The sequence below is a fragment of the Schistosoma haematobium genome, chromosome ZW (genome assembly GCF_000699445.3).
Source record: "Schistosoma haematobium chromosome ZW, whole genome shotgun sequence".
NCBI lineage: Eukaryota > Metazoa > Platyhelminthes > Trematoda > Strigeidida > Schistosomatidae > Schistosoma > Schistosoma haematobium.
Window position 1 is genome coordinate 66,688,355 of NC_067195.1, and position 22,741 is coordinate 66,711,095.

General features: G+C 37.8%; 2 protein-coding genes across 3 annotated transcripts in view; one reads left to right on the forward strand and one right to left on the reverse strand.

Moving 5' to 3' along the window:
- The first annotated feature begins 909 nt into the window (after positions 1 to 909).
- EIF6_1 (eukaryotic translation initiation factor 6) lies at positions 910 to 16,714 on the forward strand. Of its 2 annotated transcripts, none has more exons than XM_051212099.1 (6): positions 910 to 1,484; positions 1,521 to 1,606; positions 8,454 to 8,629; positions 14,322 to 14,600; positions 14,776 to 14,855; positions 16,455 to 16,714. In XM_051212099.1, exons 1-6 carry the CDS (start codon positions 1,378 to 1,380, stop codon positions 16,462 to 16,464), a joined length of 738 nt encoding a protein of 245 aa, XP_051072234.1. In that variant the 5' UTR covers positions 910 to 1,377; the 3' UTR covers positions 16,465 to 16,714. The 2 variants fall into 2 exon arrangements, with proteins under 2 accessions (XP_051072234.1, XP_051072235.1); XM_051212100.1 differs by having other exon boundaries at positions 1,339 to 1,484; positions 1,530 to 1,606.
- Positions 16,715 to 20,313: 3,599 nt separating this feature from the next.
- The window catches only part of MS3_00004204 (uncharacterized protein), a gene marked incomplete at its 3' end in the record, with an annotated part of 131,901 nt that continues 129,473 nt past the window's right edge, over positions 20,314 to 22,741 (reverse strand). Inside the window, exons 20-21 of the mRNA XM_012942191.3 lie at positions 21,960 to 22,291; positions 20,314 to 20,539 (exon numbers count right to left, since the gene is read on the reverse strand). Coding sequence (XP_012797645.1) covers positions 20,314 to 20,539; positions 21,960 to 22,291 — 558 coding nt within the window. The remainder of the gene's footprint in view (positions 20,540 to 21,959; positions 22,292 to 22,741) is intronic.

Consider the following 22,741-nt stretch of genomic DNA (forward strand, 5'->3'; position numbering starts at 1 on the left):
TCAACAGAAGAAAGAATGTCTTTGGTACAGTCAAACAAACAAGTACAGTAAAACAATCACTGGTACGATTGGTTATAATAACAATTGTTTCCATTACACGAATCGCATTGTCTTGATAAAAGTAGGTCCCTATATTCTTATGAGCTATTTGTATGTCTTTTCAAAACTTAGGCGAAAAAATGTTTAGGGTGTTATACCTGAGTTTCGTGAGGCCGCACTTGAAATGTGGGATTTAAGCGGATATACTAGAGCGAGTCCAGTGACGAGGGACCAAAATGGTAAAAGGTCTCTCTGACACTTCAAATTATCTTACCGCAGACAACAGGGTGATCTAATATTGACCTGTCGCATACTGAACAATGACATTGGTATTAATGTGTCTCATAATTTCCTTCCGCCTAAGACTTATCATTTGGGAGGACATTCTAAGGAAGTTTAAAATCCGAGATCAAATCATTTACGTCCGAAGTTTTGTTTCTCGTACCGAGTAGTGAATAACTGGAATTCTCTACCAGTATGCATAACATCAGCACTTTCTGTCGATTCACTGGAAAAGAGATTGGACCAACAAAGTGCTACAAATTGCGGGAGTTAATATAGGTTGATAGACCTCCTATCCCTACTACTGAGAACTGAAGACTGAATAGTCAAAGACTAGAACACGCAACCCGAATAACCGATATCAGCCTCATAACTAAGCATTTTCAAGGAGAAGGTGAAAATTTGCTGGAAAACAAGCTGCGAAGATTAACACAGGTCCACCACCATCTTGTGGTGGACCAGACAGATATGAATGCGAAAAGTATAAACAAAGTTACTAAGGATCAATAGTAATATTAACATATACAGTTAATTGTTACAAATACAATAAAAATTAGGGACGTTACTTAAATTGACCAAACGTTGCGTGTTCTGATTAGGTCCAGTAATGTAAATCCACAAATATAAATGCTTGATGATTCTGAGCAGGTTGGTGAACTCTCTAGTGATATAATCCCACGTAGAATGTGATATATTCCAATTACAGTCTATAAATAATGATAATATTTGATTTAGACTTCAGCTAACTCAATCACAAACGTAAATAGAACGAGGGATGCGTGAGTAGTAATGTATTTGCGAAAAACCAAAAGTGTGTCACGCTAAGTAAGAAGCACAACAGAAAGTGTGTTCAAGGTCATTTACTAAAACAACAGTTACAGTCATTTAATGTTAAATATACATACAGGGAAGGTTGACAAAATAAATACAAATAACATTGAAAACTATTTACAACATAAGGTTGTCAGGCCTATCTCCACAATCTATCCTCATTATTGAAGAACTGTGCAGTTATTCAGCGCAATTTCCAAATTCCTACTGGCGTGTTGTTGTGGTATGGCTTTGCGTACTCATTTTGAGGGTGTTAGTGATATTGGTGTGTTTTCCAAACTTACAAATAACTACTGCTTGGTTTCTGTTGGAAGTTCCGAAAACTCCAACAGGTAAAATTGTCCAGTTCTTGCAGATCATATTTTCAGTGTATTCAGAGATGAACTTCCAGAAAACTTTCCTGTTATTGATACAACGATCGCTGGTATTCGAGCTGTTGGGAGAATGACTGTAGGTATGTTCTGCGGGGCAATTTACTTGACGTTTGCCGTTTTTGTTCTTATATTACTAAACAAGGTCGATGTTTACAGAATACGACCTAGTATAGGTTTGCAGGGTCTAAGTTTTCACAAATCACCAGATAATCTTACTATAATTTGTTTGTCTGTATAATATTCCTAACCTTTTGTCTACCTTATCAATGGCTGGCAGTATGTATCATGTTTAATAGTCCGAAAAGTGTCAATTTTTGTTACGTCTCATTAGTTTCATTTTGTAAAGGACAAGAGGCTAGGTGGCCTGTGTCAGTCCTGGCGGTGGTGGTCTCGCAGTTCATCTAACTCTTGAGAGTGTCGACAGATGAAGTGGTGAATTTCATCCGTTGGTGATTCGTTGGGAAAGTTGATAGTCAGCTGACAAGTGATTCGTTCTGGGCTTGCAAACTTGTTGAAAAGTAAATTGCCTATTTTGGAAGACAAGAAAAGTTAGGGCATGTAAGATGCAAATCTGGCAATGAGCAATTTAAGAACTGGTCAAGTCGCTTCTGGTTCTATATGACAATGGAAATAGGTTTAAATGAGCCAGTCGAGCTTTGATATTCTAGTAATCAGCTTAGTTGCTGTTCTTTGGATTTTCCACAACAACCTACTGTCTCTTTTTAATTAGGAGGTCGAGTTTACTACTAATGGATAATGTACAAAGTCTAAAAGGTTTCAGCATCAACATGGCTAAAGACCCTACGTATTAACCATAGGGTTCTAAAACCTCCGGCGACTATTGCAAGGCAGCGTGCAGTAGTTATTAAGTCTTGGCTAACAACGATTTTTTGGTAATTGTGTCTGGATAACGGGTAGCTCGATTTTATTCACGTGTATGTATCTGTACCTTGGTGACCAGTATACATAATGGCGGCCAGACCAAAACATGGCACGAATCCATGGAGTCACTGACAAGTGAACTGAGCTATGTTGGTAGATTTAGGCTACCTGGTTGGGATCTGTGAGACGGTAGGAACCGATGGTTAGAGACCTTGAATGACGTGGCTCAAAATCGTTTGCAATGGCGCAGATGCATCCACTCTTTGTGTTCTCCCAAATTTTAATCTCCTTATTCCTCTTTGTCTCTTTTTTCTCTCCCCAAATTTATTTCACTGTATTATACTCTTTAAATAACATCTCCAAACCCTAATCTTTCCGATTACTGCTTATACTCTTATTATCTATACCACTACGGAATTTGAATCGACCACTGCATCTCTGTGCTAATGTGGTGTGGCAACTCGAACTAATGTACATACGTACGAAGTTCTACGTTGTTAATGACTGACTGATACATAATGCACTTGTGGAAACCTGTAGGCTACTGCCAAGTTTGAGACCAGTCAGATAATTTCTCCAGGTTATTTTGAAGATGTAGGCTACCACCTTTACTTTTTATTACTCTACATATCTTGACATCGTCAGCATTCAACAAGATCGATGATGATGGGAGACTAGGAAGGTCATTTACATACAAGATGAACGATACGCCACAAACCTGTACCCTGAGGTGCTCTGCTAAGCACAGTTTTCCAGCTATAAATCTGTGCTCTTTTTTTGGCGCCCAACTAAAAGGTCTTTTATCCACGTTAATAGATTGCCTCCAATACCGACATTACTTAACTTATATAACGGTCGGTTGTAAGGAACTTGGTCAAAAACTTTGCTAAAGTCATGGTAGGCTACGTCTATAAGTACATTTTGGTATTTAAGAGCGCACCAACTTTCACGAGCCACTAATAAGTTAGTGAGACAGTAATAACCTGTTCCAAAGCCATTCTGCTTTTCAGAAAGAATCCGGTTTTCGTCGAGATACTTATACAGCTTCCGAATAATATTTTTCAGACTTCTAGCAACCACACTGATTAGGTTATTGGGTCGGTAGTTCTCAGGTTTTTATGTTTCGTGCCTGTTTTGAAGATAGGAATTACTATGACGTTCTTCTAGTCTTTTGGTAATCGACCCTGGGTTACGGATAGATTAGAACATAGACTTAAGGGGTTCTCAATGAAGTTAGCTAGTTCCTTTAGTAACCTAAGATGCATTTCATCAGGTCCCGTGGGTTTGCCTATATCAGGCATATTTAACAGATCTAAGACATCAGGTCATTTAAAGGTCGCAGTGTCCAGTGTATGTGTGGGGGGCTTGTATGAACTGAGGGGAAGAGCGTCTCTACGGCATATACATTGTTGAAGTAATTTGAGAATATCTGAGCTTTACCGTAATCGTCTCCCACTAATGATGCTGTACTACTGTCTTTCCATAATGCTGGAATACTTCTCTTAGTCCTTTAGTTTATATATACGTTTAAGCGTTTAGGGTATTTTATAAATTCCTTAACAAATATTTCTTTGTACAATCGTGTAGACTCGCTGAAGGTCGAGGCACGAATATTTCGAGATTCCCGATATTGAGATTTTGTCTCGTCAGTACTCAGTAACCTAAATTTCTTCCACGTTCATCTCTTACGGTGAAGGGTACGAACACTTTTGCTGAGCCACTGTGTGTGTGTGGGGTTCTCGACCCCTTGATGTATTTCAAGGGATGTGCGGGCAGTGACTTTTAAGTATAAATTTCTAAATACATCCCTGGTCGTTTCGACGGCGGACTGGTTCTATCGTTCAATCTATTAAGGGTGCTGAGTGTATAATATCTTGTATATTTGCTTTCAGGCGTCAGGTCTGGGTTGGGCTGACACATCCGCGTTATTGACAACTATGGAAATTGAAGACTAGAACTGCATCGCCACTTTTACCTAGGAGTAGAATATAATTGAGGTTTGTGACGCTATTCTCATAACGGGTCAATGTGAGATCTAATAAGGATGATCTGGAGTGCGATTCGTGCCTAGTTACCTCTCTAACATGTTGCACTAGGGAACATGTGATAACCGCAACGACTGTTTTCTGTTCGGAAGAATTTTCTGGAAATTCAGTCCTCAGATTTTTTCAGTCTACCGTAGGTGCATTAAAGTCTCCTAAGATTAAACATCGACCACTTGATAATCAAGTGTTGAAACCGTCTAGCCAGATCTCATTCACCTCACAGTTTGGACTGCGATAGATCAAACCAACCATCAGCTCTTGTCCTTTGCATTTGAAGCGGCAACTAACTAGATCGTATGTGCCACTTTCATGGGGTATGTTATCGATAACGATAAGTGTCATAGTATTTCTAATGAATAGAGCTACTCCCTTTTCACACTTCTGGATTCTGCTGGCTCTTACGAGTGTGAAACCATCCAAATCAAGTTCCCTACTGCGTCAACCAAGTTTCTGTAACCGGTTACATCCGGCTTGGTAGAGTCTATCTGTACACCTAGCTCCAATCGTTTGTTAAGTTAGCTCCGGGCATTCGTGTAACAGATCTGGAGACCATTTAAGTGGTTTCGTGCTGCACCCAAATTGACTTCGGCATCATTCTCTGTCGAAGCCTCACCTTCCAGAAATTAACAGTTTTAAGGTCCTCGCCAGCATCTAACCTTAGTTTTAGTTCTTTCTCAGCGTCTCGTGTTTTTATACTTGTCGCTCGCGGACAGTATTACGGACAAAATCTCCTGAGTCAGTCAGTCAGTCAGTCAGTCAGTAACAACGTAGAACCTCGTACGTACGTACATCAGTTCGAGTTGCCACACCACATTAGCACAGAGATGCAGTGGTCGATTCAAATTCCGTAGTGGTATAGATAATAAGAGTATAAGCAGTAATCGGAAAGATTAGGGTTTGGAGATGTTATTTAAAGAGTATAATACAGTGAAATAAATTTGGGGAGAGAAAAAAGAGACAAAGAGGAATAAGGAGATCAAAATTTGGGAGAACACAAAGAGTGGATGCATCTGCGCCATTGCAAACGATTTTGAGCCATGTCACTCAAGGTCTCTAACCATCGGTTGCTATCATCTCGCGGTCCTCAACCAGGTAGTCTACACCTACCGACATGACTCAGACCACTTGTCAGTGACTTCATGGACTTGTGCCATGTTTTGGTCTGGCCGCCCCTAGCTTTCTTCCAACCTACTCCTATACCACTAAACATCGCACGTCCAGGCAGTCGGTCGTTGGGCATACGTAACACGTGTCCAAGCCATCTCAACTGATGAATTTTCACTACTTCATCAATTGATTTTCCATCCTTACCTAGTACCCGTTTCCTAACAACTGCATTACTTACTCGATGGTCCCACGATATACGAGCAATATTTCGAAGACACCTATGATCAAATACTAGTAACCTACGAATATCCTCTACTCTTACCGGCCATGTTTCACTGCCATAAAGTAGGACGGAACGAACTGCTGCGCAGTAAACACATCCTTTGGTTGATAGACGGATATCTCACCTACGCCATAAATGACGCAAGTTGGTAAAAGCTAGTCGAGCCTTCTGTATCCGTGCTGAGATTTCGTCACACACCAGACCACAAGGGCTGATGAGACTACCAAGATAAGTGAAGCGATCGACACGCTCAATTACTTCACTCCCTGTCATTAGTTCGGGTGTCAATGCAACCTAATCTTGAAGTAACATTTTGCATTTCGAGGGGGAGAATCGCATCTCGAACATGCTTGCATTGTTGCTTAGAGTGGTCAGAAGACTCTGCATTTTGTCAGCGTCTTCACCAAATAAAACTATATCATCAGCATATTCTAAGTCAACAAGTGAACCTCCCGGTAGAAGTTCAACCCCTGGAAATTTAGATGAGGAGAGTGTTATCTCTAAAAGCACGTCAACGACAAAGTTGAACAAGAATGGAGAGAGTGGACAGCCCAGACGAACACCACTAGAGGTAATCAATTCTGATGACAGTTCGCCATAAGCTCTCACTCGACCAGTTGTGTTCGAGTAGAGAGCCTGTATAAGGTTAATGTACTTCTTTGTTACTCCTTTCAGTGACAAACACTGTCATAGAACCTTACGATCGACAGAGTCAAATGCCGCCTTAAGGTCGAGAAATACTACGATTGTGGGGCGTCTGAACGTGTGTCTGTGTCCTAGAACCTGACGTAGTGTGAATATCTGATCTATACAACCACGTCCAGGTCGAAAACCAGCCTGATTTTCTCTAGTCTGCTCTTCACGAGCTCCTGAACCTTTTAGTTTATGTCCATTCCGTTGTATTAAGTCCCTTTCATGGGGAGATTTGAACACCACTTTTAGCAGTCTAGTTTGATCCTGTTTCAAACTTATTTGGCTACCTAGTCCATAAACCTTTAGCGAGGTGACTCCAAATATATCCTTAGACATAAGTTGATTCAGTAGCTATCTTATCAACCCAATGTCATGCTCAAAAGGGTTTTAGGTTCTGATCTCTCACTTTCCTTGACTCTGTCGAAGATAACTGACCTGTCACTGTGATCAAATGGTTGTGGATGAAATAGAAGAAGCTTTCGCTTTACGGGTTTCCGTGTCTAGTAGCATTGAATCACCAATACCTCCAGGCAGGAACCTAGGTGTATTAACGATAATGGTTCAGTCTTTAAGTTCCCGTCTATTTTTTGGGGTGTTGGATTTTCTTTAATAGCGTTATGTTATTTCTTGTTCTCGACATGTATCCATTCATCAACTTTCATTGGAGTATGAATCACAGTCGCGTTACGCACACTACGATTATCGACGACTTGGGTAGTCGGGTTTTTGCTTTTCCTGACAGAAACAGACAGCCTTGTGATTAGGTTTTCTAGGCATTTCGTGCTCGCTACCATCTGGAAGACGAGGGACAGAAGAAACTTCCTTTCTCAAGTTTTTATTTCTAACAGACTTCTTTATAGACCGTCTTTCCTTCGTTGGCCCATGTAAGTCAATTGACCCTGAGCTTATTTGAGGTAACTCCACATCAACTTTTGCATCGACCGAGCGAGTACTGTGTGACGTGTCTCGACCTCGTTTTATAATACACTTTTTAGGATCATTTGCCATTGAAATGGCCTCAGTTAGCAAGCTGTTTGCGTCCGAATAGCATTGCTGACACAACCACACGCAAGTATTTTTACTAAACCGTTTGAAAGCCACAGATGTTAGATTCGTTCAAATTTCGTGGTATCATCCTTCGCACTCATCGCACTGCACGGCGCTTTCAACAGGGTATCGACAGCTCTGACGTTGGCAATTGCTTTTCTCACACTGTCCAGCCATCAAACAGGTTTTCGAAAAGAAACTAGATACAATAATGACTAGAAACAAAAGAAACTGATGATCAGACAAAAGTGGAAAATTGTAAGCTGTTAGAACCAGAAGTGCTAACATATTCAGAGATAAAGTACTCAAAAGTACCGTCCATAAACTACTTGAGAAAGAAAAACGACACTCTTAGCTGATAATTTAAGTGAAATATATTCAATTAAAGTGTAAACAGTAGTTTTGGTATGAAATAAATGGTCAAAACAATAAAATTAACTCAGCGCGGAAAAACACCACTGTCTGTTTTCAAATAGCACGCGTATCAATAATGAAATATATGTCGTGTATCATACGTTCTTGATCTGTAATTTGTATATACTGAGGGATTACAATTTAGTCAACATTTTTGGGCTGTCTAAAGTGAGTGAACTCATTTGGAAGCAAATTGTCAGACCTTGGAAGTTCTGTCGACGCGTAATTATTCAAATTGATGTATGTATTGATGTGATTCTGCTTACTATTGAGCGTACCGTTTCTCCAGATTTTTTGGGGTCATTGGATATAATATCCTTAAACTATTGACCATATCACTTTAGATCAATAATGTTCTATCAGTAAGCTATTTGAATTTGTTAGTCTCGACAAAATAGCTATCTACTTAATTTGCTATATGGTTTTTTTAAAGTATATTTTTACTTATTGTTTAAGGCAATACTCATGGTCTCCTTGTTCCACACTCAACAACTGATCAAGAACTGATGCATTTGACAAATTCCGTGCCAGACAAAGTAAAGGTAGTACGCGTTGAAGAACGCCTATCAGCTCTTGGGAATATAATTGCTTGCAATGATTACGTAGCCCTCGTTCGTCCAGACCTAGATAAAGTAATAAAACCAAACTTCATAAATTTTTAATGTTTTGAAATTAGTGACCTAACATAACGTTTACTAAGGTTTATCAAGTTCAGTTTTGTTGCCATCGACGAACTTAAATGTTTCAATGCTCATGTTCGATCTCATTCCCAAAATCATTAGTACTAATTAAGAAATTCGAAACTTTATCTGTTTGTTTGTAGTTCATTTACAGTACTGCTTCCACATTTTACAGCTCAAAATACAGAAATAACATTGCTATAAAGGGCATTCATATGTACACTTAGTAGTCTGTATCTGACAATTTAATTTCGCATTATCAGTTACTAATAACATGTCTTATTTATTTATTTATTTGAACATATATATTGGTACAGGAGTGCGCCGAATATATATGCGCCACACAAAACAATGAGAATCTAAGAAGAAAAAAAAGTGAGGAACGTAAAAAAAATAATAATAAATAAAAAACAATAACAAAGAGATTGGTGTAAGGTAGTATAATAATAATAATAGCAATAGTAGGGGAACAGAAGGGTACAATCAGAAGAAATCTTTCAGTTAAGGAAGATACAACCACATTTTATGAAGAAAGTAAAAGAAGGTTACAGCAGGATCGCAACTGGCTTCTATTCTGAGCCATATCTGATAACGTTTCTAGCCACTGTGTAGCATCATCTCTCGGACCCCAACCAGGGAGTCGTAAAGGACCGACACAAGCCAGCCCTTTGCAGCTTTCTTTCATATCACGACACCATGTCATGCACTGACCACCTCCGCTTCTTCCAACCAGTCCCAGAGTCGGCAACTAATGCACGACGTGGAATTCTCTGGGACGACATTCGTAGAGCATGTCCAAGCCACCGAAGTCGATGTTTCAAGATGGTGACACTAATTGCATTATCGTCTCAGTGCCCGAACACACGATGCCGAACCTCTGCATTACTAACATGGTGTTACCACTGGATGTCAGCAATCCTTCGGAGACAACGATGATCAAACATAGAGAGTCGTCTAACGTCCTCAACTCGGAGAGGCTAGGTTTCACAAGCGTAGAGCAAAACTGCTCTCACCGACGCGTTGTAAATCCGACATTTTACAGCCAGACTAACATCACGAAGGCGCCAAAGATGGCCCAGATTGGCATAAGCCACTCTGGCTTTCATTATACGTGCACTGGTCTCATCACTCACGCCACCACCAGCACTTACGCAGCTACCCAGATACACGAACTTCTCGACTATTTCTATCTGCTCACTATTCAGGGTGAGTACAGGATTAGAATCCTGCCAGTCTTGTAGAAGTACTTTGCACTTCGAAGGTGCAAAGCACATACCATACCTACGGACACTGATTGCCAACTGATTAAGAGCGGATTGCATGGCTTGGGCATTATCGCACAGTAAGACAATATCGTCCGCATACTCAAGGTCGAGAAGTCCTTCTCCAGACAACAGATCCACACCACCATTACTTACATCCATCAGAGCTGTTTCCAGAATGTCATCGATGGCAAAGTTGAAGAGGAATGGTGAGATTGGGCAACCCTGTCTAACCCCACTGCTCGAATAGAACAATGGAGAGAGGTGGTTGTATGCCCTCACTCTACCTGTAGTGTTTGTATATAGGGCCTTTAGGATGTCAATAAACTTCTCAGGCACACCCTTCTTCAATAGACAATCCCAGAGAACAGTCCTATCCAACGAATCGAAGGCAGCCCTGATGTTAAGAAACACTACGATTGTTGGCCTTTGATAAGTATGGCGGTGTTCCAACATTTGGCGGAGGGTGATCAATACATCCTCGACCAGAACGAAAACCAGCCTGCTCTTCACGAGTCAGTCTTTCTCGGGTTTTAAACAACCTACGAAGTATGACGGAAGCCAATAGCTTGGACGCAATCGGAAGTAGACTTATCCCCCGATAGTGGTTACAGGAACGACGTGAACCCTTCTTAAAGATAGGGACAACTATCGACTCATTCCATGACGTTGGTACATTCTCTAGCTCCCACACCTTTGTAAACAACGTCGTCAGTTCCTTAGTCAGAAAGTCACCACCATCTTTAAAAAGAGCCGGAGGTAAGTCATCTGGGCCAGGTGATTTGTAGCGCTTCAAGAGTTGGAGTTCCTTGCGGACTTCCGCCTCATTTGGTGGATCAGTCGTCACCAGCCATAGAGAGCAGGACAGTCTGACCGATGTTGCCGGAGCAGCAGGCCAGTTGAACTGCCCTTCAAAAAATTCTGCCCATCGTCCAAGACGTCGATGGATGTTAGTGATTGGCATCCCGTCATCCTCACAGATTGTTTCGCTCACACCAGACTTCTTGCTGCCAGTGGCTCGGATGAGTTGGAAGAGCTTCCGGTAATTACCAGATGCAGCTGCTGCTTCCATCTAATTAGCACGCTCCGACCACCAGGCTTCTCGGTCCTTACGCAAGCTTTGCCCAATTTCCTTACGTAACATCCTTCGTTTATGGTCAAACTCACGGTCACCCGGAGTAGACCGACGGGCTTCAATGAGTTGTAAGGAACCAGAAGAAACCCAGTGCTTATAAGCGGGACGTTTCGCAAACCCACAACTAACTGTACCCGCATTTTCATGGCGTCATTCAATTGCAACCAATGCTCATCTATACTTTTCGGTGGAATGGTAGCTAGCCTAGAAATGAGCTCGGTTCGATACTTACTAGCAACAGAAGTTGCAACCAGCTTGCTAACATCAATCCGTTGTCCACTGAAAAGTAAGGTAAGATTGGCGCAGACCAAGGCATAGTCAAAGTCCAAATAGGTACTCCAAAAGGAGCGGCAGTCTTGTACACAACCACGCCAGCGGTAGCTGATCGCGATGTGATCATTCTGAGTCCAGGCTTGATATGCAGAGGGAGGACGCCAGGTGGCACATCGGCGATGACTGTGCCGAAAGTTAGTGCTAGCCAGAAACAGGTTGTGGTTTGTGCACAGTTGCAGTAGACGGTCCCCGTTATCTGTCCTGCGACCAACAAGTCCGCATCGGCCACCTAAACGACTCTTCTGTGCCTAGACGCCCGACCTGAGCATTCAAGTCTCCGGCTAGTACTACAATATCTGTCGAACGCACTTTCTGGAGAAGAACAGATAACTGGTGGTAAAACTCATCCTTGTTTGCATCCGGGCTGCAATCTGTCAGGGCATAGGTGGAGATGACGAAAGACATCGTTTCTCACACCGATTTCTTCTCACTTTGATGGAACTCTCTAATCTAACAGCACATAACCGACTGTTAATGGGGATTCAATCGATTAGTGCTGCCTCAGCTCTAGCGCTTAGTGTGACACAAACGCCAGCAAGACCAGACGAAGATGACACAGGGTCCCCGGATGAGCGCACGTGAAACAAGCTTTTTGAAGCGACAGATGGAGAGCGAATTTGCAGTACTTCAGCAGTCTTGAATACGGGTCTCGGATAAACAACAAACATCAATATTAAGACTTTCCAAAGACATAGCCAGCCCTATCTGTTGTCCGACCTGCATAAGTGTGCAAACGTTGAAGGCAGCCAGTTTGAATGGTGCACGTGGTTTCAGAAAAACTGCTTCAGTACTCTTATTCAGTGGTAACATACAATTTTCAACCGGACAGTGACTCGAGAACGTTTAGATACAGTCGAATTTCCACCATAGACGAGCTGCTGTATAAGTCGAAAAAATAAGTATAAACAGAGTGGGAATAAAGGAGGGTGAGAATTAGTTTCCATGATCATAGACAGTTCAGTTCATTAATTGTGTATGGGCTGTGATACTGCCCGGGTGCCCAAACCGAAGCAGGTGGTTATCTTAGGGGGCCACACCCCGAGCCTTTGACCTAGTGGTCTAACCCACAAGGCAGTGGAGCATCGTGAGGAGATGCAGTCCTATGGTAGCCGGTGACCAACGATTGGTTCATACGCCATTTGTTCCCGCAGGATACTGGAGCCCATGTGCACCATTGATTTGGAATCCGGTTAAAGCGCCGGACATTCGCTTTTCGTCCTCTCATTTTCGTAAACACCCCCGCTACGAGAAGGCAGTGAGTAGGACTTCCTTGGCAGAGGCTGTATACGCGTAGCCATGTGAGAGCATTTCGAGAGGGAGAGCGGACTCTCCCCGCTCTCGGCCATACCAGGGCATTTAGGGGCAATAACATGTCTTAGTGTAGCAGGTTTTAATTTAGAGTACCTCCATAGTTAAAACTACACCAAGCTCATGTGTGCGAACTGGCACAAAACAAGCCCAGTGTTTTCTATCGGTTCCCTCCAACACTTAACGTCAAATATACTCCATCTTTTTTGTCGATCCATTAGTGGTCATTTGCCATGTTTCAACTTAATCGATGGCCATTTGAGTCTATATAATGTGGCATCACGCGGGACTTGATGTTAAAATATTTCAGTAGATTAGTCACTACCTGAATAGCTCATTGATGATCTCTTTGGGTGCAAAACGATTGTAGGTTTAAATCTCATGGGAAGCATTAATTACATTAAGACTAGAGATGTCTTGGTAGTTGGTGTCAACTTAAACAAAACTTGCACTCTCCAACCAACTAATGGTGTTTTATCTAATCAGACGACCGTTTGAACTGTCAATTAGTTTATTCATAATAATTTTACTCGAAAATTTGGCTACATTAGTATACGGGTTGGGAATACATCTTCGTTAAGCGGGGTCCGAGCTGTCAAACTACCAGTTGATAGTTTAGTGATGAAACCAATAACCATTGCAACTATTTCCAATAAACGCGTCTCAATTATTTACTACTTTATGCAAAAATGATTTCAGGTTAACTTTTCTCAAAATACGGATCTTTGGGTAACTAGTGAGAGTCAGGGAGGTGTAAGCAGACTTTTTAGCAATATTTACCCACGAATCCATTACATTATCGAGACCAGCAGTGGATATGTTCCCCACAGGTCACTGCGTTCAAGTCTAGCTATTTACCTTCTCAGTTTCAACCCATTCGTCATATATGACTACTCACCCAGTTTCGTCGATGGATTACTATTTCCTCTAACCTTGTTAACTCAATAGGTCACAGTTTATTACTAAAATTTAGTGGTCGTAAAGTACCATGTTACTGCATAACCTAAATGCTCTGTTGTCGATATGATTTCAAATCATGAATAAGCACTACAGTAGTCAAAATGGCCATGGAGTTTCCAATGACTGTCTTTGTCTTCTTGACTAAATCCTTAAGCGAACTATCGTAGTTAACCTTCAAGTAAAGTTCAGTCTTCATGTGAATTGGTTATTTTTTGACAACTGATGCGAAATAACTGCTTTTTACTTGTTTGATGAATAGGAGTTTACCATATGAAGCAATATAAGATCTTAATTTTACGTCCAGCGGAATTTAGGGTCAGGAAAAGTAGTAAGCAATCTCGTAGTAAATGCTCAATAGAAACACCTAATTTTTCCAATGTCTTCTGTAACATATGGATATTGCGAAGCTAGATGATAAATCGGTTTTTATATTTTCAAGTACAGATATAGAAGCAATGGTTTGCTATTGCTTGATTTATTGAAAATCTATGTAAAACTTACCAAGTTAACAGCAATTAATATTTTAGTCAAGTCAATGGTTAGCAGATGGACGAACTATTATTAGCTGCCATTTTTTCTTTTAATCATCAATTTATTGTCTATAATATTCTGTACATGAACTAACATTAATTCCTATAATAATTAGGAGACTGTGGAATTGGTCAGCGACGTGTTGAATGTTGAGGTTTTTTGTGAAGTCATTGCAAATCATCTTCTCGTCGGAACATATTGCGTGCTAACAAACCAGGGTGGACTTGTTCATCCTAAAGTTACAGTTGACGAATTAGATCAGTTGAGTAGTCTTCTTCATCTTCCACTAACTGCTGGGACCGTAAACCAAGGAAGTGCACTTATTGCAGCTGGACTTGTGGTCAACGATTGGGCAGGATTTTGTGGTCAGAAAACGACAAGCACAGAAATTCAGGTATGTTTATCCATTTTAACTTCTAAAACTTTTTACGTTAACAATGCGATATTCATTGTGTTGCAGCTAACTTAAAAGCTACTTATTTGCAGTCAATGAATACTTGTGATTTATATTATTTTGTCAACACATATGAATTATGACTTACTCTTATTCTCTGTCCATGTTTTCACAGGTGATTGAGTCCATATTTAAATTAGATGGTGAAATGAACGTCCTTGTCGCGGATTCAATGCACGATGCCTTGGTCGAAAGGTGAATAACCTTTTACAAATTTTTTATCAATCACTATACGAAAGAGCTATTTGTTAGAAATGTAAAATTTCTGAAACAATATTGTTGAGAACTTTTACAGTCACAATTAAGTCTCTTGTGATGTTATAATTTAGCGGTCAAATGAGTATCACTGTGAAATATTTACTGGTCATGATGGTGAAATACATTGGGTATTTTATTACCCACCGATGTTGTGTATTGATCCTTTTGATTGTTTGAAAATCTACTTTTGTATGTCATTACCCCATATCTTGCAGTATCTCATCAGCTTGTTGGTTCTCAGTTTCGAGTTTTAGACATTTGCGCCTAAACACAGATTAACATTTTCTTTAGTGATCATAGTTGTCTTCTTTGTTTAATGAACATTAGAAGGTTACTGTTTGAATCATGCATATGCGTATAGCTAACATGGATATTGTGGACTATGATAACGTTTATTTAGTTTGAAATTCGGTTGTTTTGTGGGGTAAACTGTTTTCAAGTAAAGAAGAGTTTTCGGTATAATAGGGGAAGTCGAATACAGTACAAAGAATATCTATAGTTATATGACTTCTACTACTTTTCTGTCACAGTCTACATTAAGGTCAATAGTGTAAACGAAGCTTGTGTTTTATCTCGTTAAACTCAAATTTGGGACACGTCTTTTTTGACTGAAAATGGTATTATCATTAACCCCTACACGAATAGTTTACCTAAAAGTTAATTATTTAGACATACTTTTGGTAAGTGATATAGATTATTCCTAAAGTGTAACCAGTTAACACTAACATTGCTTTTTGTTTGAATTAGAAAAGGTGATTGCATCATAAAGCTTCTACGTTGTGTTTTCCCTATATTAATTCACTATTAATTAGGAAAGTAAATCTGTAAATTATGGTCAGTTTTTGATTAGCACCAGTTAATTTCTTACACTGTTTTTTTCGCGTCATATCATTTTGATGTATTGTATAGTCTTTATCAGTCTGGAGTGCAGTTCGTTCTGTTTTACTCTACGGCTGCAAAACGTGGCCATTAAGATTAGAAGATACTCGTCAGGTACTAGAATTTGACCACAGATTCCTTAGAAATATTGCTCGCATCTGCAGGGATCACTAGATAAGTAATAGTGAGGTTAGACCCAGGGTATTAGAAAATGATGGCAAATCAGTTGGTGAGGTTGTAAATCTTCATTGACTGAGATGGTTGGGCCACGTGTTGCATATGTCTGAACACCGATTATCACGACGCGCAATGCTGACTGGTGTTGGAGATCGTTGGAAGAAAGTTAGGTGCGGCCAAACCAAAACGTGGCATCAGTGCTTGAAGTCACTAACTTCTAGTCTTAGCCATGTTGATAGATGCAGACTACTTGGTTGTGGTCCATGTGACTGTCATAACCAATGGTTGGAGACTCTTTATCGAATAAATTAAACATGTAATTGAACAGGAAAAAAAAACTCAATGCGCTTATCCAGCTCCTGTATTGTAATTATGCACAGGCAGAAATAGTGGTCGATTTTACGTATTAGCATTTCGTTTATTTGTGTGCATTGGTGTATATTTATATTATTGTTTTTGTTAACGTTTGTTTCTTTTCAGCCTTAGCTGATGCGCCTGTTGGATTCTATACAGATGCCTCATTTATTGTGAAGAATATTATCCTGTTGCGTATCCCTACATTCGTGTACATTTATTTCTGAACTTCAAAAATTGGCAACTTTACATCCCAAAATCTGTAAAATGAGCATATACTCTTTGTATAATCAATTTTACACAATTAGATTGATATGATTTCACTTTATTTGCGCGTATTCTGTTATAATTTTCCGTCTTTTGAAAAAAGTGACTTTCAAAACAAATAGTTATCGTTCTTTTAATCAAATTAGAAAAGGTGATTTATCAAAGAACAATAGGGGAGTCAAGACTTACTTAGGATTAAAGGCAAGAAATATCTCTTGCAGTTAGTTCTTCATTGTGCCTATATATATTACGTAATATCCAGTAAGAGAACTGACAAATATTTGACAACTTCATACGTCAATTGAGAAAAGGGACCTCAAGTATACACAACCCATACGGCCAAATTAGTGGAATCTGTTGGATAATTGGGAAGGCGTTCAAGTCCACCTGATGTCTCGTATTCGATGGGTGGGCAAGTACAAAACTTCTAGTTAAGTTTAACTGTTCTTTACCCAGATGGTATAGTGTTAGAATATTCAGTGATGAGCCTGCCATGGAGTTCATTCTGTCCTACTTTATGGCAGTGAAACATGGCCGGTAAGAGTAGAGGATATTCGTAGGTTACTAGTATTTGATCATAGGTGTCTTCGAAATATTGCTCGTATATCGTGGGACCATCGAGTAAGTAATGCAGTTGTTAGGAAACGGGTACTAGGTAAGGATGGAAAATCAATTGATGAAGTAGTGAAAATTCATCAGTTGAGATGGCTTGGACACGTGTTACGTATGCCCAACGACCGACTGCCTGGACGTGCGATGTTTAGTGGTATAGGAGTAGGTTGGAAGAAAGCTAGGGGCGGCCAGACCAAAACATGGCACATGGACGTATATGTGGTGCTTCATAAATTCATCGTGCGTGAGATTTGATTCTATCGCAGGTATCCCTTATCCCTGTCTGCATACTGACTTACAGTACTGGTCCCAGGATTATTTAGTTAATCATCTGAACTAAAAGGTTATTAAACTACTGTGCTTTCATGAGAATGTCTTTCACTCAGTATTGTCTCTTTATGCTGAAAGTATTTATTGTGCTGTTTGAGCTAGGTTCATATGTACAATGTACTCTATCTAGAGGCTGTTCAGATCCCAATTTAATTTCGAGGAGAAAGTACTCATCTTGTAATTTTCCATATATCAAAATGGTACTCTTGTCTTAGACGACTCGTAAGTTTTGATCTAAATAAACCGTTTAATGACGAGTTTCGAAAGATAAGGAATTTACTGAGAATCGTGGATAAATGCTTGTTAGTTTATAACCGTACCCAGCAAAACACTTGTTAACATTAACATTCACTCTAGCTTCTAGGTTTAGCAAGTTTTCAGACTAGTAATAGAGAGAAATTTGTGTTTGACATGTGATAGAGATTAGTTTTGATTAGAGTATTTGGGAAATTTCGTCTAACAGTATTCTTACTACTTATCTAATGTAAATCGATTATCCTTACGGTTGTGGAATGAAGCTTGTTTGAATTTAAGCATAATTATATCTAGATTTTTCAAAACGAAAGGATCTGACCGACAAAATCTCATGTAACAATTAGGTTCTCATTCCTAACATTTGTTCATCTGCAAGCATACAGCAAATATTTCACTAGACAAACATTTAATCAGAATGGTGGTTATCATTGACAGCAGCATCTACTAAACACCTGTAGAGTTCTTTGATTAGAACAGCAAATAAATCGTGTTAAGTCAAATCTACACTGCGAGTAAGTGTACCTAGCAATCACTTCAGCTGAATTGTTCACCAGCTTTAACAGCATATCTTATTCAGTGTTTAATGAATGTTTATAGTTGGTATGATAGGAATGAATGTATTCATAAAATTTTGCGTTAAAAATGAGTACTCATTCAATGATATTTTATCAATCGAGAATTTCGCATATTCAAAAGCATGAGCAACTGATGTTCACTAACATTACACTACCGATTGAGTCGAAATATACCTGTCATTGCGTGACAGTAATCAATGTAGGAAATTATTGACAGACAAATAGAAAAAGACAATAAAACAAGTAATTTTCTCAATAATTTAGAACATTGATTTGCATATAGTAGAAAACTTTCTAACGATTATGAGATACCACAAGGAATTCGCTAAACTTTAAATAACTATGCTTGATTATATTTTTGTGCTAATTTTTCTAAAAAAAATTGTACTCTGTTTAAAGTTTATTGTAAATTGGTAAATATTTATATTTAGCGTATGCGCCATATGAAGAGCGTATACTTCAAATTTTGAATAACAATTTATAGTGTTAACAAACTGAGTAATACATTGAAACTATGAATAGCAGAAAAATGAACACAATAAAAAGGATAAAAACCATATTGTAATAAAACTAAATGAATTTACTTTACTGACAAAAGAGTACACTGATGTCACGTATGTGTGAATAAATGACAGAAGTAGTAGAAGGAAAATAAGATATGAGATTATGTATACACACATACATATATTCTTAATTATAAAGTTAAGGATAGCAATTTACTCAATTGTTAACTCTTCAAATATCCTACAGGTTTATATTAGTGAACTAAACAAGCGAACATATATATATATAGTACTAAATTCTATGCATATTGTAGTGTTACGAAATAATACAAACGTTCATTATGAAGAATATTATTACAGAAGACGACAAAATTCAAGTGATGTTAAGAGGATTGTAGTTTATGTTTAACTGATTGAAACTGTGCACGACTAAAATAGAAGAAATGTGAGGTAGAATTATCAATAATCATTGGTATTAGATGTGAAGAGTTCTGTCCCCACCATAGGTTGTAATTACGATACACGTTAATTGTTTTTTATTTGTTACAAGATAATACAATGAATCTACAGAAGACGTTGGATAATTTTTGTAACAAATTGACTAAATAGATCAAAAGAGGAAGAAAAGGCGCGATCGAGGAAAGATGAAAGATAAGCCATGAAAAATAAATTTAAGGAAACAGCTGCCACCTTTAATCTCTCAACATGTAATTTCTCTTGCAAAATAGCTATTAAACCAATTCCGTAACGATTAGTTGATGTTTTCAAGAGGGCGGGTATACAAAATGAAAGATGGGAACCGAACAGATTATTTGAAGAAAATGATAGAACACAAAAGAAACAGTTTGTTGTTTCAATTTCATCTATTGTAGAATCTAAGCAAAATGAAACGGTTCACAAAGATAAACAGGTCAAACGGAGAATTAGAAGTAACGTTGAATTAGTTGTTACTATTATTATTATTATTTAGGATGAAAGGTAACAAGGATTAATCTTTAAGTTTCCACTTTATTAGTATTACACTTGAATTATGAACAATAATAATTTTCAGCAGTATGAAAGTGTGATTAGATTCAGCATGAAAACGTAAACATCTCACGAGAATACAATTACAATATCTATTGAATACAGGAGAAGAATGATTAGAAAATTAAAAATGAATAATCATTTATGTAACTAAAATTAAATTGAGTAATAGAGCTAATCAAAATAAACATTGAACAATGTAACAAACTATGACAGATTTAAAGGAACAGCAGTTTATGAATTTTAAAGATAAAATTAGTGAGAATAAACAGAATGATTTAATTGTGAGCAAAACAAATACTTGACACGTTTTACAACGAGATTATGTTTTTTGTTTCATGAAAATGTACTTTATATCATTAACATGAGGATAATCAGCATACATACACACAGAAAATTCAGTATTATTATTATTATTTATTCAGAAAATGCAGTGATTACTTCACGTCCTGTTCCACGTACCAATAATATACGTGATAAGCCATCTGTCAATGTTTCAATATAATCCATATAATAATATTCACTCCCTAAAGTACGTGATGGTCCAGGCATATTCACAATGACTAAGTCTGATTCACTTGAGTGAGTGCGTAATAATTCATTTAAACGTACAGCACAATGTAAGCGACGTTGAGTTCTAGTTCTGGGATAAAGAAAGATCATAAAGAGTATAAAGTTAGGATAAATAGTTTACAATAAATTAGCGGAATTTATTTATTCAAACAAGGTCGAAGGAAAACGAATGTTGATGTATAAAATTTCACATTATTACAAATATATGATTGTAAAAATGTATTGATTTATGTGTAAGTTGGTAAAATTATAAGAAATCCGTTTGTGAAGAACAGGGGACCCAAAAATTTACTCAACAGTTCCAAATGGAAAACGGAACTGTACAAAATAGAAAAGGCGAATGACTTTAATAAAATAATTTTCCTATATGGGAAAAGATAGCGACGTTCAGTTGTAAGATTATCGTTTAAAGTCGTATTCCGCAGTTTTTAATAATCAACACTGGTTGTGAATAGACATTGGGTCCATATCCATTTCTACCAATTCAGTTAGTTGGTAAAGTCTTTTCAATGCTGAAATTCTAGAGAGTATGGGTGCTTCGATAATACTGTGTTCTTTGAAGTAGACAGTTCAATTGTAAAGGGTTCATTGTCATTTTTGGGTAATATCGGCAACATCTTCCTCATGTAAATTTTCAATTAAACTATTTAACCCAGTAAACATAATACTAATGATACTTCGAATGCAGTGAAAAATCCTGGTCAGTTTGTACATACACACTGATGCTGCGTTAATATATTGCTGAAATAATGGTAGTTAAATGTCGGTAATTTATGACAAACAGTAAATGGAAATATACAAATCATTTTACATTATGAACAACTCTAGAATTCTTGTTGTTCTTCCGTAACTATTTTTAACTATTCTGTGTATTACATAATCCGAAGCTTACAATCTTTTGTAATGTGTAGCAACAACTGCATATTTACGAAAACAGAGGGTTTTTTTAAATGTTATGCAGGTAGTTTTCTTACATATGTTTATAAATAAAACTAACAGAACTGAACCTTTTTCGTCAGTACTAACAATCATTACGATCAATAGTCCATATATTGATAATTTTAAGGATTTTAATGTTCGTTGATTTAGCGAAATCGTACTTTTTTTTGAAAAATTGAAATCTCTTTGAAATAGATGGGAATAACAATCTATCATATAATTTATACGGAATTGTCTCAATGAACTATGGATCATATGATATAAAACAATTGAATATTATTGTGAATTTTAGGTATCAATGCCAAGGTTGGACTTGATAATTTCAAATAAATTGAGCATTGAGCAGAAAGTTAATAATAAATAAATTCAGAGGAAATAAATGGAAAAAAAGGAGTGGCTTATATTAAGTCACGAAACGTCAAAAATATAATTTTTCTACTCATTTGGATATAACAAAAATCTATTTATTATTGTAAATTTTAGTTAATAAAAAAGAACTTTATCAAGATGTTTAATACAACATGATTTACATAGTGATATAAAAAACTTACATTTTTCCTGGATGCGCTTTATTCAATAAATGCTCTTCTTTAGAACCTGCTTCTTTTGCAGCTTTTTGAACTAACTTAGTCAATGGATTTGAAGGTGAAAAAGTAAATTCATTAATACCACGATTCAATTCTGAATTTGTATCATTTTCTTTGGGATTAGTAGATTTGTCAGATTCACTAACTGCAACATTTGAACCAGTTGCAAATGATACAGTACAATGATGTGAATGATTTGAAATAGATTTGTTATTCGATTCAGTATCTGGTTTCATATTTGATGGTTTCGTATCTTCTTTGGAAGCAGAATCGCTACTACTGGTGTTTGTTACATTCTAAAATACGTTAGTTGTGAAATAATTAATTGTAATAATAAGCATGATAACAAAAAACAACAACATTTATCACCTAATAATATACTATATACTAGAAAATTTGTCCAGAGAAACTCATATTCATCTTTTAAACACTGTAGAAGTGAGCGAATACCAAACATCTAAAGATAAGTTCATTGTAATCTGGTCTAGTTTTCGTGAATTTTCAAATTATTTTACTTCTTTTTTATCACTGATCTAACTAAAATCTTGTTTATTATTGTTGTCATTATTATTATTACTATTATTACTGTTATTATTATCACTACAGTTCCATTATACTAATGTGGTGCGTGCTACTTATATTGATATAAGTAGTATATGACGCGAGTCAGGAATGTAATGTCTGGCAGCAGAAAATGGGGGAAGATCAAGAAAGCAAAAGTGGGAATAGAATGCAATTTGTATGAA

Bases quoted from the DNA above. Each gene is read 5' to 3' on its own strand.
- EIF6_1 (XM_051212099.1), top strand. From the start codon at position 1,378: ATGGCTTTGCGTACTCATTTTGAGGGTGTTAGTGATATTGGTGTGTTT. The intron at 1,485-1,520 runs GTAAAATTGTCC...TCATATTTTCAG, and splicing joins AGTTCCGAAAACTCCAACAG to TGTATTCAGAGATGAACTTC. The intron at 8,630-14,321 runs GTAATAAAACCA...TATAATAATTAG, and splicing joins TTCGTCCAGACCTAGATAAA to GAGACTGTGGAATTGGTCAG.